We start from the raw sequence: 17,611 nt of genomic DNA, 5'->3' as shown, positions 1-17,611 counted from the left end.
AATTCATTGTAAATCGTTTCCCAAAATTGTCTAATCTTTTGACAGTTCCACCACATGTGGATGCATGTACCTTCAGTCTCCAGACACACTGCCCAGGTTTGCACCGCAGGGAGGTCACGTTGGGGCTGATCATGCAGTGTTCTGACTTCACGCTCAGAGGCGCAAGCCATTGTCTCTCAAGGTGTTTGGATGCCAACATTGCTGCAGTTGCCTTGCCAAGGTCAAGGTAAAAGACCCCTGGATGCTTTAGTTCAGCCATAGGCGACTATGGGGTTACGGCGCTCATCTTGCTTTCAGGCCAAGGGAGCTAGCCTTCATCCACAGACAGCTTTCTGGGTCATGTGGCCAGCAGGACTAAACCACTTTTGGCACATAACGGAAACCAGAGCGCACGGAAACGCCGTTTACCTTCCCACTGCAGTGGTACCTATTTATCTACTCACGCCGGTGTGCTTTCGAACTGCTAGGTTGGCAGGAGCTGGGACAGAGCAACGGGAGCTCACCCCGTCATGGGGATTCGAACCGCCGACCTTCTGATTGGCAAGTCCAGGAGGCTCAGTGGTTTAGACCACACCTCCACCTGCTTGTCTAGTTCAGCATTGAAGGAGCAATTGCTGGTTACACTGGAATCCAGGTAGACAAAATTGTCAACCCCCTCAAGCAATGATAAGAATAATATTCCAGCATGCTGGTTGTACGACACTGTGTGGCCCTATATCTCTGCCATCCCAGAGGCAGGCAGGAGACTTACTCTGTGATGTGGAGCCTGTATGTAGTTTCAGGACCCATATCCAGCAAAGGGTCCCAGTAGCATGTGATCTTTTTAGCCCAGAAGCTGACACAGTATTCAAGCTTCAGGCTCCTTGGAGCCAGTCCTGAGAAATACAAGGAGAGAAACGAAATATAGAAACTTATACTTTGCCCCCCCCCACACCTGGTAGCATCCAAATCATTCAATTCAAAGTGTTGGTGCTGACATTTAAAACCCTAAATGGCCTCGGTCCAGTATACCTGAAGGAGCGTCTCAACCCCCATCGTTCTACCCAGACACTGAAGTCCAGCGCTTAGGGCCTTCTGGCGGTTCCCTCCCTGCGAGAAGCCAGGTTACAGGGAACCAGGCAGAGGGCCTTCTTGGTGGTGGCGCCCACCCTGTGGAACGCCCTCCCTCCAGATGTCAAAGAGAACAACAACTACCAGACTTTTAGAAGACATCTGAAGGCAGCCCTGTTTAGGGAAGCTTTTAATGTTTAATTGTTGTTGTTTAGTTGTTTAGTCGTGTCCGACTCTTCGTGACCCCCTGGACCAGAGCACGCCAGGCCCTCCTGTCTTCCACTGCCTCCCGCAGTTTGGTCAAACTCATGCTGGTCTCTTTGAGAACACTGTCCCACCATCTCGTCCTCCGTCGTCCCCTTCTCCTTGTGCCCTCCATCTTTCCCAACATCAGGGTCTTTTCCAGGGAGTCTTCTCTTCTCATGAGGTGGCCAAAGTCTTGGAGCCTCAGCTTCACGATCTGTCCTTCCAGTGAGCACTCAGGGCTGATTTCCTTCCGAATGGAGAGGTTTGTTCTTCTTGCAGTCCATGGGACTCTCAAGAGTCTCCTCCAGCACCAGAATTCAAAAGCACCCATTCTTCGGCGATCAGCCTTCTTTATGGTCCAGCTCTCACTTCCATACATCACTACTGGGAAAACCAGAGCTTTGACTATACGGACCTTTGTTGGCAAGGTGATCCTAGGCATCACAATTGCCTCGCTCCCTAGCTAGCCGTCCCGATTAATGGGATAATGACCGCAAATTAACCTGGGAGTGTTTTTCTTCTTTCTTCCGTAGCGGTGATTAATAATAAACTGGAGAGGGCTTGGAGGTGATTCTGTGTTGTGTGTCGGCATAGGGAACAGATGGGAGGATTAGCAGGGGGGTGCTGGGGCTGGGAGGGGGGAAGACTCAAGAGCACCCAGCGATGGAAGTTGGAGCGTCAAAGGCCGCTGCTTCCGGAGGTAGGAGAGTGAGCAACAGGCTGGGAAGCCTGATCTGCTTGCTGCCAAACAATTTCATGCCGCAAAGTGCTTGCGTCTGGAGAACGAGCCGTCGCCAGGGCGAAAGCTGGATCTGCGAGTGAGGCCCTTCGCGAGCACTTTAAAGGGTATTTGTGTGGGGAGCTCTGATTCTGCTAAGGGCATATAGGCAAAGGTGAAGGGACCCCTGACCATTAGGTCCAGTCGTGGCTGACTCTGGGGTTGCGGCGCTCATCTCGCTTTATTGGCCGAGGGAGCCGGCGTACAGCTTCCGGGTCATGTGGCCAGCAGGACTAAGCCGCTTCTGGCGAACCAGATCAGCGCACGGAAATGCCGTTTACCTTCCCGCTGGAGCAGTATCTATTTATCTACTTGCACTTTGACGTGCTTTTGAACTGCTAGGTTGGCAGGAGCAGGGACCGAGCAACGGGAGCTCATCCCGTCGCGGGGATTCAAACCGCCGACCTTCTGATCAGCAAGTCCTAGGCTCTGTGGTTTAACCCACAGCACCACCCGCGTCCCCTAAGGGCATATGCAAGACCACATCCAGTCCAACCCCCTCCCTGTGTTTCAAAAGCCAAGCCACGTGCGTCGGGCACGACTGGACCTAACGGTCAAGGGTCCCTTTACTTTTACCTTTAAATACGCTTTACACAGCCTCTCTCTGCCCTTCCGTTCACCCGGCTGCCAGCCGGTGGGCTGGAGCCAGCTGGGGGCCTGTCAATTGCCCCCCTTTCCTTGGACATGTCCCAACAGCGCCACCCGCATCCCCAAGCTAGCAGTTTGAAAGCACACCAGTGCAAGTAGATAAATAGGTACCACTGCAGCGGGACATCACACTGCAGTTTCTGCAGCTGCTGACAGGTGGCGCTGTTTACCAGGCCAGGATGCAAATTAACATCATTTAAATAGAGGCTGAAAGTCAGCCTGTGGTTTTAACAGCCGCCCATTATTTCAAGCCGAGGTCCTCACCCTCGTTCAGCACAGCCTTCGCCAACTGGCGCCCTCCGGTTGTTGTTGGACTATGACTCCCATCAGTGCCAGCCCTGGAGTTGTAGTTCGACAACATTGCCAACAGGTTGGCAAAGGCTGTTGTTGTTTAGTTGTTTAGTTGTGTCCGACACTTTGTGGCCCCATGGACCAGAGCACGCCAGGCACTCCTGTCTTCCACTGCCTCCCGCAGTTTGGTCAAACTCATGCTGGCAGCTTTGAGAACACTATCCAACCATCTCGTCCTCTGTCATCCCCTTCTCCTTGTGCCCTCCATCTTTCCCAGCATCAGGGTCTTTTCCAGGGAGTCTTCTCTTCTCATGAGGTGGCCAAAGTATTGGAGTCTCAGCTTCACGATCTGTCCTTCCAGTGAGCACTCAGGGCTGATTTCCTTCAGAATGGAGAGGTTTGATCTTCTTGCAGTCCATGGGACTCTCAAGAGTCTCCTCCAGCACCAGAATTCAAAAGCATCCATTCTTTGGCGATCAGCCTTCTTTACGGTCCAGCTCTCGCTTACAAAAGTCTGCATTGCAAATCTTCCTGCTCATTTTGCAAGCGAAACCGCGGGAGGAGGGGAAATTGAGTTTTGCCTTGATTAAATTTTCCCGGGGTGATTACAAAAAAACCCCACATGTGCCATCCATCTCACCTCTGCTTCCTTTGGGACCATGTTCCCCCCCCCCCAAAGCAGCCCCGATGGCTGAGAAAGCCAGTGTCCGTCCCCCCCAACTCAGAGCCTGGAGGGTGAAAATTGCTTTCAGCCGGAAGCCTATGTCCCGCACCGCAGGGGAGACGCAAACAGGTCTCCAGAAAAGAGCCTTCACAGTTGTGGCATCACCTCAGACCTGTCTCCTTCCCCCCCAGCCTTTGTTGACAGCTTTGGAAAGGTTATTTTTTGCTCGGGCCATGTAAAACAATATGCTTTTCCCCACTTAGTCGGGCGCAGATGTGGGGCTGCTGGGGGGGGCAGCCCCCACTGCCTCCGCTCTCCAGACCCCGTCCCTGTCCAAGGCACGCTCGTTCCGTGTTGCGTACATCTCTGTTTTGCTTCCTGAAAGCCAGGGGAACATTGTGTCCATGGTTGCAAATTGGTGGAGAGCAGCCAGCAATCTCTCCAGATCTTTGGGGAGAACGGGCCTCCGTCAGACCCCATCTCCAGAGAGGAAAGGGGCTTTCTGAGCGATTTTCCGGGAGCAAGCAGGTGTTTGTGTGTAGAGATTAATCAGTGGCAAAACCTGCCGCAATGGGGTTGCAAAGGCCTGCAATTCAATGCAAAGTAAACAGACTGGATCAAAACTTTCGCTCAGTTGGTACAACGCTCCCCCAGGAGGAGGTACAGGGAAGAATTTGGTTCGGTTTGCAGCTTTTAACTGGACCAAAATCGGCCCTCCAGTTCCTGAACCGGAAACACAGCTTTCCTTTGAAATCTGCACTTCCCTGACGTATAATTATTATTGATAATAACAATCGCATTTACAGACGTACCTTCGAAGTTCAACGGAATCCATTCCTTTAAGTCCTTTCGACTTCCAAAACGTTCAAAAGCCAAAGCATGGCTTCTGATTGGCTGCAGGAGCCTCAGCTTCAGGATCTGTCCTTCCAGTGAACACTCAGGGCTGATTTCCTCCAGAATGGAGAGGTCTGATCTTCTTGCAGTCCATGGGACTCTCCAGAGTCTCCTCCAGCACCAGAATTCAAAAGCATCCATTCTTCGGCCATCAACCTTCTTGATGGTCCAGCTCTCACTTCCATACATCATTACTGGGAAAACCATAGCTTTAACTATACGGACCTTTGTTGGCAAGGTGGTGTCTCTGCTTTTTGACACATTTGCTCCTTTAGAGGGATTGCAGCCCCTGAGAAGTGTTCATCAGGCATTGAAAAGTTGAAACACCTGCTAATTTGGCAGAATATTCCACAATACGGGACTGATGGTGCTAAATGCTGTTTCTTGCTGCAGTCAAATGAGCTTTGCCAACTCAGGCAACCTCATCTAGAACAGTGGTTCCCAATTGGTGGTCTGCGGACCCCAAGGGGGTTTGTGGCACCATTCACATAACTAAAACTACCATAGATATATCATGGTTTTCAAAAGTAGGGAGTCCATGGCTTGAACCAGAGCAGCGCACAGAAACGCTGTTTACCTTCCCGCTGGAGTGGTACCTATTTATCTACTTGCACTTTGACGTGCTTTCGAACTGCTAGGTTGGCAGAAGCAGGGACCGAGCAACGGGAGCTCACCCCGTCACGGGGATTCGAACCACCGACCTTCTGATCGGCAAGCCCTAGGCTCTGTGGTTTAGACCACAGCGCCACCCGCGTCCCTTAACAGGCATTGTATTCCGCATCAGGACAAACATGTCTGCTCCCCTTCGCGTCCAAGCAGCAGGAAGCATAAGCAAAGGCTATACACAAACAGAGGTTCCCAGCAAGCTGTGCTGGAGAGTAAACAGGCATGTGACATTCAGCAATCTTGTCTGTTCCTTTTAAGGTGGAACGGAACATCAATATCCGAACAGGCGCTGTGGTCTAAACCACTGAGCCTCTTGGGCTTGCCAATCAGAAGATTGGTGGTTCGAATCCCTGCGATGGAGTGAGCTCCCGTTCCATTAGCAGTTCGAAAGCATGCCAGTGCAAGTAGATAAATAGGTACCGCTGCATCGGGAAGGTAAACGGCGTTACTGTGCACTCTGGTTTCTGTCACGATGTCCTGTTGCACCAGAAGCGGTTTAGTCCTGCTGGCCACATGACCCGGAAAGCTGTCTGCGGGCAAACGCCAGCTCCCTTGGCCTGAAAGCGAGATGAGCACCGCAACCCCCTAGTTGCCTTTGACAGGACTTAACCGTCCAGGGCTCCTTTACCTTTTATAGGAAGGTGCAAGCATACAGTTGCGTTGTCTTCATGGAAGATGGAGCAAGCTTGCTTTCTGCTGCTGCTCCCGAGGACGGCACCTGAACCAATGGATCTGAAAGAAATTTCTGACTAAACTATGTGACCGGTAAGAGCCGTTTGGCCGTGGAACAGACTCCCTTCATTGGAGGTTTTTAAGCAGAGGTTGCATGGCCACCTGTCATGGATGCTTTAGCTGAGATTCCTACATTGCAGCGGGTTGGACTAGATGACCCTTGGGTCCCTCTGAACTCGGGCAATTCTATGATTCTCAGTTGCTTTAAATCTCTTGTAAAGCCATGTCCTTTGCCCAAGCTTTCCTTGACCCATAAAACCAGACCCTATTTTATCCTGCATCCCAGAATCCCAGTTTCCAACACGTTTATACTAGAGCATGGGTAGGCAAACTAAGGCCCGGGGGCCGAATCCGGCCCAATCGCCTTCTCAATCCGGCCCATGGATGGTCCGGGAATCAGCGTGTTTTTACATGAGTAGCTTGTGTCCTTTTATTTAAAATAATAATAATAATATTTATTATTTATACCCCACCTATCTGGTTGGGTTTCCCCAGCCACTCTGGGCAGCTTCCAACAGAACACTAAAATACAATAACCTATTAAACATTAAAAGCTTCCCTAAACAGGGCTGCCTTCAGATGTCTTCTAAAAGTTTGGTAGTTATTTTTCTCTTTGACATCTGGTGGGAGGGCGTTCCACAGGGCGGGCACCACAACTGAGAAGGCCCTCTGCCTGGTTCCCTGTAACTTGGCTTCTCGCAGGGAGGGAACCGCCAGAAGGCCCTCGGAGCTGGACCTCAGTGTCCGGGCAGAACGATGGGGGTGGATACGCTCCTTCAGGTATACTGGACCGAGGCCGTTTAGGGCTTTAAAGGTCAGCACCAACACTTTGAATTGTGCTTGGAAACATCCTGGGAGCCAATGGATGTCTTTCAGGACCGGTGTTATATGGTTTCAGTGGCCGCTCCCAGTCACTAGTCTGGCTGCCGCATTCTGGATTAGTTGTCATTTCCAGGTCACCTTCAAAGGTAGCCCCACGTAGAGCGCATGACAGTAGTCCAAGCGGGAGATAACCAGAGCATGCACCACTCTGGCGAGACAGTCTGCGGGCAGGGAGGGTCTCTAGATTATTTGTGGGGCATAGCAATTCGTTCATTTCCCCCCCAAAAAAATATAGTCCGGCCCCCCACAAGGTCTGAGGGAAAGTGGACTGGCCCCCTGCTGAAAAAAATTGCTGACCCCAGTACTAGAGCTTTCCGTTCTGCTTTTGTTTCCATTGCCTTGCCTTGTTGTTTTCACCATGCACAGCTCTCAGCGCTTTTCCTTTTAAAATATCATCTGGTTCGTAAATGCTCTAAATTAAAAACAGACAAACACAAAACTGCTTCTGCAGCTCTGTTCTTACCTGAGCAGGATACGGAGGTGAGGAAAATCAGTACACATCCCAGAGTCAGCTGCATCCTGAAGGTCCCACCAGCTTTGGAGAGATGGTAATGGATGGATTAACAAGAGCATCTTGTAGAATCATAGAGAGATGGAAGGGCCCCCCGAAAGGTCATTTAGCCCAACCCCCTGAAATGTAGGGACCTATGTGTCTCAGCAACACTTTTGTTGTTGTTCCTTGTTGGCACAGGCTAAAGTTACTTCGAAATGGAAAAGTGGAAGCATGGGAGAGGTTTATTATTGTCTCCAAATAATTTTTATTGAATTTTTCTGTTTCACAATTTAAAGTACAGTCACACCTCTGGTTACAGACGCTTCAGGTTGCGTTTTTTTGGGTTAAAGGTAAAGGTAAAGGCACCCCTGACCATTAGGTCCAGTCGTGGCCGACTCTGGGGTTGCGGTGCTCATCTGGCTTTATTGGCCGAGGGAGCCGGCGTACAGCTTCCGGGTCATGTGGCCAGCAGGACTAAGCCGCTTCTGGCGAAACCAGAGCAGCGCACGGAAACGCCGTTTACCTTCCCGCTGGAGTGGTACCTATTTATCTACTTGCACTTTGACGTGCTTTCGAACTGCTAGGTGGGCAGGAGCAGGGACCGAGCAACGGGAGCTCACCCCGTCACAGGGATTCGAACTGCCGACCTTCCGATCGGCAAGTCCTAGGCTCTGTGGTTTAACCCACAGCGCCACCCACTTCCCTTTTACGGGTTATGGAACGGAAGTAACCGGAACGGGTTACTTTTGGGTTTTGGTGGCCGCGCATGTGCAGAAGCGCTAAAACGCACTTTGCGCATGCACAGAAGCGCCAGATTGCAACCTGCGTGTGCACAGATGCACAGCTGTGGGTTGCGAACATGCATCCCACAATCACGTTGACAACCCGAGCGTCCACTGTACTCATTTTTACATCCTTTAGATACCAATGACTTCCCTTCTTCGTTTTCCATGGTTCATTTTTCCATATCATAAATCCCTGCGTATTTTACAGAAAGTATACCATTCAGTATTCCATTATTACATCCATCAAAGCTCATTTACACTACAGTGGTACCTCGGGTTACATACGCTTCAGGTTACAGACTCCACTAACCCAGAAATAGTATCTTGGGTTAAGAACTTTGCTTCAGGATGAGAACAGAAATCGTGTTCCGGCGGTGCGACAGCAGCAGGAGGCCCCATTAGCTAAAGTGGTGCTTCAGATTAAGAACAGTTTCAGGTTAAGAACGAACCTCCGGAACGAATTAAGTACTTAACCGGAGGTACCACTGCATTTAATTTATCTTAACAGCATTTTCAGCTGTGCACAGTCATTTCCCATATATTAATTAAACATTTTCCAATCTTCTCTAAACACATTTTCTTCTTGTTCCCTTATTCTATACGTTAAGTCTGCAAGCTACACATTCCGTCAAGTTAAGTTGCGACTCTTCTTTGGTTGGGACCTCGCTCGTTTCCTATTTTGAGACTAACAAAACACAGTAAAGGTAAAGGTAAAGGTAAAGGGACTCTCGACCATTAGGTCCAGTCGTGGCCGACTCTGGGGTTGCGGCACTCATCTCGCTTTACTTTACAGTTTACTCACTTTGACGTGCTTTCGAACTGCTAGGTGGGCAGGAGCAGGGACCGAGCAATGCGATCTCACCCCGTCGCAGGGATTTGAACCGCCGACCTTCTGATCGGCAAGCCCTAGGCTCTGTGGTTTAACCCACAGCGACACCAAACGCAGTAGTGGAATACATAAACAACCTCTATTTATGAGAGGTTTATTATTGGAGCCAATCAGCCACGGTCTCCTTTTGGGTGATTCGATCCATCCTGGCTCCCACCACTTTAAAGACCGCAAGCTTGGCGCGAGTCAACAGTGTAATGCAGCAGCAAAAAAGGCTAATGCTATTCTAGGCTGCATCCATAGAAGGACAGTGTCCCAGCCAAGGGAAGTCGCAATCCTGATCTATTCTACCTTGGGTCAGACCACATCTGGAATACTGTGTCCAGTTCTGGGCACCCCAATTTAAGAAGGATATTGACAAATTGGAAGGTGTGCAGAATTGAGCTACCAAAATGATGTTTCTCAGGAGGCTAGTCCTAGTCTTTATAACCCTGGACCTTCTTTCCAGAAGGCAGAAGCTGAAAGAGATCATTTCCGGGGTGTGCACTATCCTGCGCTATCCCTGCAGCTTTCTTATGGCACCTGCAAGCATAGATTTGATCCACAAATCGGCCCAATCCTCTTTTAATGCCATCCAAGGCAGTGGCCCTGTGGGAGGGAGTTCCGTAGGCTAACCACACGCTGCGTGGAGGACTACCTCTTAACAACTGCGCTGGAAATCAGGTTCAGAACCATCGCCCGCCCCAGATAATAGTCGCACATTGCAAAATAAGCATCACTAAGAAACCAACTTTAAGCACAGAACAGCTCACCCTTCGTATTCTCTTTGGCACAGCCGCCAGTGCGCTCTTGCGCCGCTTTCAACTTCCAGCCTTTTGCGTTGGGCTGTTGGCTCCTCTTTTTCTTCCAAATGACGAGACTTTCCGGGGGGGAAAGCTGTTACCTGTGAGCCGCGAGCCCTCCCGCAGGAGAAATCGCCCTCCCCGCGAAACAAATGAACAGATCGCGCTTAGTTCCCGGGTCAAAGGAGGACCCTAAAAACCCTCGGTGTCACGGCAAGAGAGTATCTCTGCAAAGAATTCAGCGACCCCGGGGCGGTGGGGATAAATTCTGCACCTGTGACTCCTTTTCTAAGCATCTAAAAGTGGTCCTGGGTTAAAGGAAACCCAGCTCCCTCTCTCTCACTGAGGTTTTGCTCCCATTTAGGCTTTTCGGTGGTTTTCTTTTCTTGTCCTTTTCGCCCTCCTCCCGCAGCATCGCATCCCGGGATGAAGGCGACAGGTGAATGGATCGCATTCAGAAAGGTGTTTTTGTAAGATGCATGCTGAAGGGGCGTGGCCTGCGGATCCGGGCCAATCAGAGGGGAGAAGGAAGAGGAGCCCCCCCCCCCCAAAGTTCCTCTCTTCATTACTATGTAAAATCATAGAATCATTTGTTGTTGCTGCTGAGTCGTTTTGTCGCGTCCGCCTCTTCATGACCCCCTGGACCAGAGCACGCCAGGCACTCTTGTCTTCCACTGCCTCCCGCAGTTTGGTCAAACTCATGCTGGTCTCTTCGAGAACACTGTCCCACCATCTCGTCCTCTGTCGTCCTCTTCTCCTTGTGCCCTCCATCTTTCCCAACATCAGGGTCTTTTCCAGGGAGTCTTCTCTTCTCACGATGTGGCCAAAGTATTGGAGCCTCAGCTTCAGGATCTGTCCTTCCAGTGAGCGCTCAGGGCTGATTTCCTTCAGAATGGATAGGTTTGATCATCTTGCAGTCCATGGGACTCTCAAGAGTCTCCTCCAGCACCAGAATTCAAAAGCATCCATTCTTCGGCAATCAGCCTTCTTTATGGTCCAGCTCTCACTTCCATACATCACTACTGGGAAAACCATAGCTTTAACTATACGCACCTTTGTTGGCAAGGTGATGTCTCTGCTTTTTAATAGTGTGTTTTGATGCTATAAAGGGACGTGGGTGGCGCTGTGGGTTAAACCACAGAGCCTAGGACCTGCCGATCAGAAGGTCAGCGGTTTGAATCCCCGCGACGGGGTGAGCTCCCGTTGCTCAGTCCCTGCTCCTGCCAACCTAGCAGTTCGAAAGCACGCCACTGCAAGTGGATAAATAGATACCGCTGCATTGGGAAGGTAAACAGCGTTTCCATGTGCTCTGGTTTTTATCAAAGTGTCCTGTTGCACCAGAAGCGGTTTAGTCCTGCTGGCCACATGACCAGAAAGCTGTCTGTGGGCAAACGCCGGCTCCCTCGGCCTGAAAGCGAGATGAGCACCACAACCCCATAGTCGCCTTTGACTGGACTTAACCATCCAGGGGTCCTTTACCTTTTTACCTTAAAGTGGCTTGATATGACTTGAAATGTATAGCTCAGACAGGGCCTTTCAGGAATCTGTTCAGGGTACTGAAGAAAGCAGGATATACAGTGGTACCTCAGGTTAAGAACTTAATTCATTCCGGAGGTCCATTCTTGACCTGAAACTGTTCTTAACCTGAGGTACCACTTTAGCTAATGGGGCCTCCCGCTGCCGCTGTGCGATTTCTGTTCTCATCCTGAAGCAAAGTTCTTAATCCGAGGTACCATTTCTGGGTTAGCAGAGTCTGTAACCTGAAGCGTCTGTAACCTGAGGTACCACTGTATTTTCCACTTAGTGCTGACTTACAGTAGCCAGAACTTTACCTGAGAGAGGGGTGCTTTTCTTCCCTTTCTGCGCAGATGTTTTTTTCTTTGTGTTGCCTTAATTATATCTGCAAATGATTCACTGGCAACGCAGACCTGGATGGACTTATAGTGACTCAAAGTGGAATCCTACAATGTACTTAACCTTAGCAGCTCTCTCCAACAGTGTGAGGGCAGAGATTTCCCCCCTACGCACCTTCCATTGAGAGGCACAGCTTAGATTTGAGTGGTTTTAAAAAGCGTTTAGGGACGCGGGTGGCGCTGTGGGTTAAACCACAGGGCCTAGGACTTGCTGATCAGAAGGTCTGCGGTTCGAATCCCTGCAATGGGGTGAGCTCCTGTTGCTCGGTCCAAGCTCCTGCCCACCTCGCAGTTTGAAAGCAAGTAGATAAATAGGTACCACTCTGGCGGGAAGGTAAACGGCGTTTCCGTGCGCTGCGCTGGGTCGCCAGAAGTGGCTTAGTCATGCTGGCCACATGATACCTCGGCCCAGTATACCTGAAGGAGCATCTCCACCCCATCGTCTAGCCCAGACACTGAGGTCCAGCGCCGAGGGCCTTCTGGCAGTTCCCTCATTGCGAGAAGCAAAGCTACAGGGAACCAGGCAGAGGGCCTTCTCGGTAGTGGCGCCTGCCCTGTGGAACGCCCTCCCATCAGATGTCAAAGCGATAAACAACTTCCTGACATTCAGAAGACAACTTAAGGCAGCCCTGTTCAGGGAGGCTTTTAATATGTGACATTTTAGTGTATTTTTGGACCCTGTGGAAGCCGCCCAGAGTGGCTGAGGAAACCCAGCCAGATGGGCTGGGTATAAATAATAAATTATGATGATGATGATGATGACGACCCGGAAGCTGTATGCCGGCTCCCTCGGCCAGTAAAGCGAGAAGAGCGCCACAACCCCAGAGTCGGTCACGACTGGACCTAATGGTCAGGGGTCCCTTTACCTTTAAAAAGCGTTTAAGCAAGCACTTGCACATCTTGGGGTGGGAGAGTCAAGAGGATGGACCAGGTGCCATTAATTTAAAACTTGTACCAGCTTTACAGACCCTGCAACTGTTCCTATCTTCCAGGGGCGTCCCTGATTTAGAGAAGCCATCCCATTTTCTGATTTGATCCTGAAATGTCCCACTTTTCCTTTGGACCGTGGTATTTAACCAGTGTGCCGTAGCATCCTAGGGTGCCTTGAAGGATGGTCAGGGGTGCTGTAGGCAACACTGGCCTCTGTCCCTCTTTCCTTCCTCTGATGCCCTCTGGTGTCTCTGCCTCTCAAAGGCTTGCACAGCTGTTTGTTGCAGCAGCCCCGGCTGCAAGCTCCCCGTGCGAATGGCGCCTCTGGGGCTAGCCAGGGGGCACTGGGTGCCAGGAGCTGAGGTGGCCTTGGAGTAAGCAAGCAAGCAAGTCTGTGGAGATCATGTTGTTGTTTTTTAAAAAAATAATGTTTATTAAAATTTCACAAGAAAAAAACACCACATTAATGAAGAAAAAATTAACAATAAAAAGAAAAAATACAAAGGAAAAAAGGAAAAAAAAACAATTAAAAACAATTTCATCTTTTCCTCACTTCTTTTATATTTACTTGTTTCTTGGTCCTCCTCTTACCCCCCTCTTTTGTATTCTAATTAAATATGTTAATCCAACAATTCCTTTCCCTCCTTTTTTAATCCTAATCTTTAATCTTGATATAATATAACTTAAAATTTTAGATTTTAGATATTAAAACCAATTTTTCCATATTCTTTTAGCCTGTACAGCTAGAAACCCCTTAACTTCAATCCAACATCATTCTAACATTCATTAATTTTGCAATATTTCTGTAAATAGTCTTTGAATTTCTTCCAATCTTCTTCCACCGACTCTTCTCCCTGGTCACGGATTCTACCAGTCATTTCCACCAATTCCATGTATTCCATCATTTTCATCTGCCATTCCTCCAGTGTGGGTAGATCTTGTGTCTTCCAATACTTTGCGATGAGTATTCTTGCTGTTGTTGTAGCATACATAAAGTTCTGTCCTTTTTTAACACCGATTGGCCGACTATGCCCAGGAGAAAGGCCTCTGGTTTCTTCAAGAAGGTATATTTAAATACCTTTTTTAGTTCATTATATATCATCTCCCAGAAAGCCTTAATCTTTGGGCACGTCCACCAAAGGTGAAAAAATGTACCTTCAGTTTCTTTACATTTCCAACATTTATTATCAGGCAAATGGTAGATTTTTGCAAGCTTGACTGGGGTTATGTACCACCTGTATATCATTTTCATAATATTTTCTTTTAAGGCATTACATGCCGTAAATTTCATACCTGTGGTCCACAACTGTTCCCAGTCAGCAAACATAATACTATGTCCAACGTCTTGTGCCCATTTAATCATAGCAGATTTCACCGTTTCATCCTGAGTGTTCCATTTCAACAGCAAGTTATACATCTTTGACAAAGTTTTAGTTTTGGGTTCTAACAATTCAGTTTCTAATTTTGATTTTTCCACCTGGAAGCCGATTTTCTTATCCAAATTGTATGCCTCCATTATCTGATAATAATGAAGCCAGTCTTGCACTTTGTTTTTTAGTTTTTCAAAACTCTGCAATTTCAATCTGTCTCCATCTTGTTCCTCAATCTGTCTCCATCTTGTTCCCATGTTTTTGCCAATTCCATCTTTGACAGGTGTGTGGGGAGAAGCTAATGTCTCTGGGTGAAGCAGATCAGCGAGGGTTTCTGAACTCCGCCCCCCTGAACGTCTCGCTCAACTTCAGCGTCCCTCACCTGTGAATATTTGTGAACATTCCTTGTTGGCCTTTTTGACCGGAGTCATTTACGAACCGCTCTGCTGGCCAGTTTGGTAGATTTTTTTCAGAATTTCAAGGGCGGATTTTCTGCTGCTTCATAAATGGTCTAGGCTGGGGCGGTTGGGAAGAAGGCTATGTCTCTGAGTGAAACAGAAAATGAGGCAGAGGGGGTTGTACAAGAGAGAACCACATCTAGAGTTCCTCAGAGGGAAGGCAGGATATAATTGTAATAAATACGTACCAGTGGGAAATTTCTTCTGTTTCGTTACTGGGAGATGCCTGGTTTGGCTTATTTATTTTCAGGTGGTCTTGGGGCTTCCTGCAATGCGCTCTACGTGGGGCTACCTTTGAAGGTGACCCAGAAACTAATCCAGAATGCGGCAGCTAGACTGGTGACTGGGAGCGGCCGCTGGGACCACATAACACCGGTCTTAAAAGACCTACATTGGCTCCCAATACGTTTCCAAGCACAATTCAAAGTGTTGGTGCTGACCTTTAAAGCCCTAAATGGCCTTGGTCCAGTATACCTGAAGGAGCATCTCCACTTCCATCGTTCAGCCCGGACACTGAGATCCAGCGCCGAGGGCCTTCTGGCGGTTCCCTACCTGCGAGAAGCCAAGTTACAGGGAACCAGGCAGAGGGCCTTCTTGGTAGTGGCGCCCTCCCTGTGGAACGCCCTCCCACCAGATGTCAAAGAGAACAACAACTACCAGACTTTTAGAAGACATCTGAAGGCAGCCCTGTTTAGGGAAGCTTTTAATGTTTGATGTATTACAGTATTTTAATATTTTTTTTGGAAGCCGCCCAGAGTGGCTGGGGAAGCCCAGCCAGATGGGCAGGGTATAAATAATAAATTATTATTATTATTATTATTATTATTATTAAATACGTACCAGTGGGAAATTTCTCCTGTTTCGTTACTGCAAGATGCCATGTTTGGCTTATTTATTTCCAGGTGGTCTTGGGGTCTTCTGCTCTCCTTCAGGAGCTTCCGAGGGCATAGGAGGCCCCCCCCGAATCTAGCGGGATTAGGGTAGAAAATAACTGAGGGGTTGGGAGACAGAGGGGAAGACTCGTACGTGTGACAGACTTGAGATCTCCCTGTTCCCGGTGACGACAGCGTTCAAATAATGCAACAGGGGAACAGCTTGGAGGGGTTTGCCGGTGTCAAAATACGCACGGAAAATGATGATGCCCTGCTCCCCTCCCCATTTTCCCTTCCAGAGAAACCCCTTACGGCTCCAGAAAGAGGCCTGCTCAGATTGGGTGCCAAAAGGATGCCCACGAGGTCCCCCTCGAGAGTTTGGAGAAGCAGCAAAGCATAATTCTATGCAAATGAGAACTTATTTGCATTTGCATAACTCTACGACCGCCAGGAAGGGACGCGGGTGGCGCTGTGGGTTAAACCACAGAGCCTAGGACTTGCCATTCAGAAGGCTGGTGGTTCGAATCCCCAAACGGGGTGAGCTCCCGTTGCTCGGTCCCTGCTCCTGCCAACCTAGCAGTTCAAAAGCACGTCAAAGTGCAAGTAGATAAATAGGTACCGCTCTGGCGGGAAGGTAAACGGCATTTCCATGCGCTGCTCTGGTTCGCCAGAAGCGGCTTAGTCCTGCTGGCTGTACGCCGGCTCCCTCGACCAATAAAGCAAGATGAGCGCCACGACCCCAGAGTCGGTCACGACTGGACCTAATGGTCAGGGATGCCTTTACCTACGACCACCAGGCTGTTGCATGAGGAGCTGGAAGGGGGCCAGGGTGGTAGGGAAACCGAGCTAACCTAAGAATATAGGAAGAAGCTGCTGGATCACGCCAACGGGCCACCTGGTCCAGCAGCCTGTTCTCAAGAGTGGACAACCAGATGTCTTAAACGGAAAAGCAGGATTCGGGCAAGAGTGTGGGTTTCCATCAACTGGTAATCAGAAGCGTTGCTGCCTTGAAGTGTGCAGGCAGAGCACGGCCATCAATAGCCCTCTGCTCCATGAATTTTTCTAATATTCTTTTGAAGTTGGTGGCTGCCACTGCCTGCTGTGCAGGAGCAAGTTCGAGTTTAACCATGCACAGTGTGGAAGACTCCCTTCATCGGAAGGCCCTAAGTTATGGGGTTACGAGAGAGGGAGAAAAAAGTCCCTCCCTTGTATAATGGCATTATCGTGGGATATTCAAAGGGCAGTCAAAGCAACGATTCATTGTTTGCTAGGCAGGAACTGGAGCTCACCAAGTTTTCCCATAAGATTGCTAGAGAGCACTTTAAAAGACAATCCCACTGTGTCCTGGCAGGGGGAGGCCATAGTCTTTCATCTCTCTCTCCTTCTCTCTCTCTCTCTCTCTCTCTCTCTCTCTCTCTCTCTCTCTCTCCTGCACACTCTCTTTTGCCTCTCTTTGCTCTCATCTCATCACCAAACCAGAAATGTGAGAACAACTGCTAAGTCTGAGCTACAGCTCAAACTCCATATTAAGCCAGACTTAAGCACACGGGTGGCGCTGTGGGTTAAGCCACAGAGCCTAGGGCTTGCCGATCAGAAGGTCGGTGGTTCGAATCCCCGCCATAGGGTGAGCTCCCGTTGCTCGGTCCCTGCTCCTGCCAACCTAGCAGTTCAAAAGCACGTCAAAGGACAAGGGGATAAATAGGTATTGCTCTGGCGGGAAGGTAAACGGCGTTTCCGTGCGCTGCTCTGGTTCGCCAGAAGCGGCTTAGTCATGCTGGCCACATGACCCAGAAGCTGTACGCCGGCTCCCTCGGCCAATAAAGCGAGATGGGCGCTGCAACTCCAGAGTCGGCCACGACTGGACCTAATGGTTAGGGGTACCTTTACCTTTAAGCACAACTTTGTAACCAAATTACCGTTTTAAGCCTGCCGGAACAAAGTTGCCTGTTGTGTGTTACTCTTCCAACAAGTACTCCGAGTGAGTAACTTGTTATTTTCACCTTTCATGAGACGGTTTGTGTGGTGACACGGTCCATGCTCTCGTTATATCCCGCTTGGGCTACTGCAATGCGCTCTACGTGGGGCTGCCTTTGAAGGTGACCCAGAAACTACAACTAATCCAGAAAGCGGCAGCCAGACTGGGGACTGGGAGCGGCCGCTGAGACCACATAACACTGGTCTTAAAAGACCTTGGCTCCCAGTACATTTCCAAGCACAATTCAAAGTGCTGGTGCTGATCTTGAGAGCCCTAAACAGCTTCGGCCCAGT

The 17,611-nt window shown here is 49.5% G+C and overlaps 1 protein-coding gene across 6 annotated transcripts in view; it reads right to left on the bottom strand.

Moving 5' to 3' along the window:
- Positions 1 to 17,611, bottom strand: part of LOC308467286 (interleukin-6 receptor subunit beta-like) — a 43,096-nt gene that overhangs the window by 24,029 nt on the left and 1,456 nt on the right. For 3 of the 6 annotated variants that reach the window (XM_080988849.1, XM_080988844.1, XM_080988848.1), the window contains exons 1-3: positions 9,541 to 9,655; positions 7,315 to 7,386; positions 752 to 875 (exon numbers count right to left, since the gene is read on the bottom strand). In XM_080988849.1, coding sequence (XP_080844975.1) covers positions 752 to 875; positions 7,315 to 7,386; positions 9,541 to 9,592 — 248 coding nt within the window. In that variant the 5' untranslated portion in view covers positions 9,593 to 9,655. Of the gene's footprint in view, positions 1 to 751; positions 876 to 7,314; positions 7,500 to 9,540; positions 9,656 to 9,770; positions 10,384 to 17,611 lie in introns of those variants that run through there. The other 3 variants (XM_080988845.1, XM_080988846.1, XM_080988847.1) reach the window with 3 other exon arrangements.

The sequence above is a fragment of the Podarcis pityusensis genome (genome assembly GCF_964106645.2).
Source record: "Podarcis pityusensis genome assembly, chromosome: 18".
Lineage (NCBI taxonomy): Eukaryota > Metazoa > Chordata > Lepidosauria > Squamata > Lacertidae > Podarcis > Podarcis pityusensis.
Note: the sequence above shows the minus strand (reverse complement) of the source record. Positions and strands in the feature narration are given on the sequence as shown.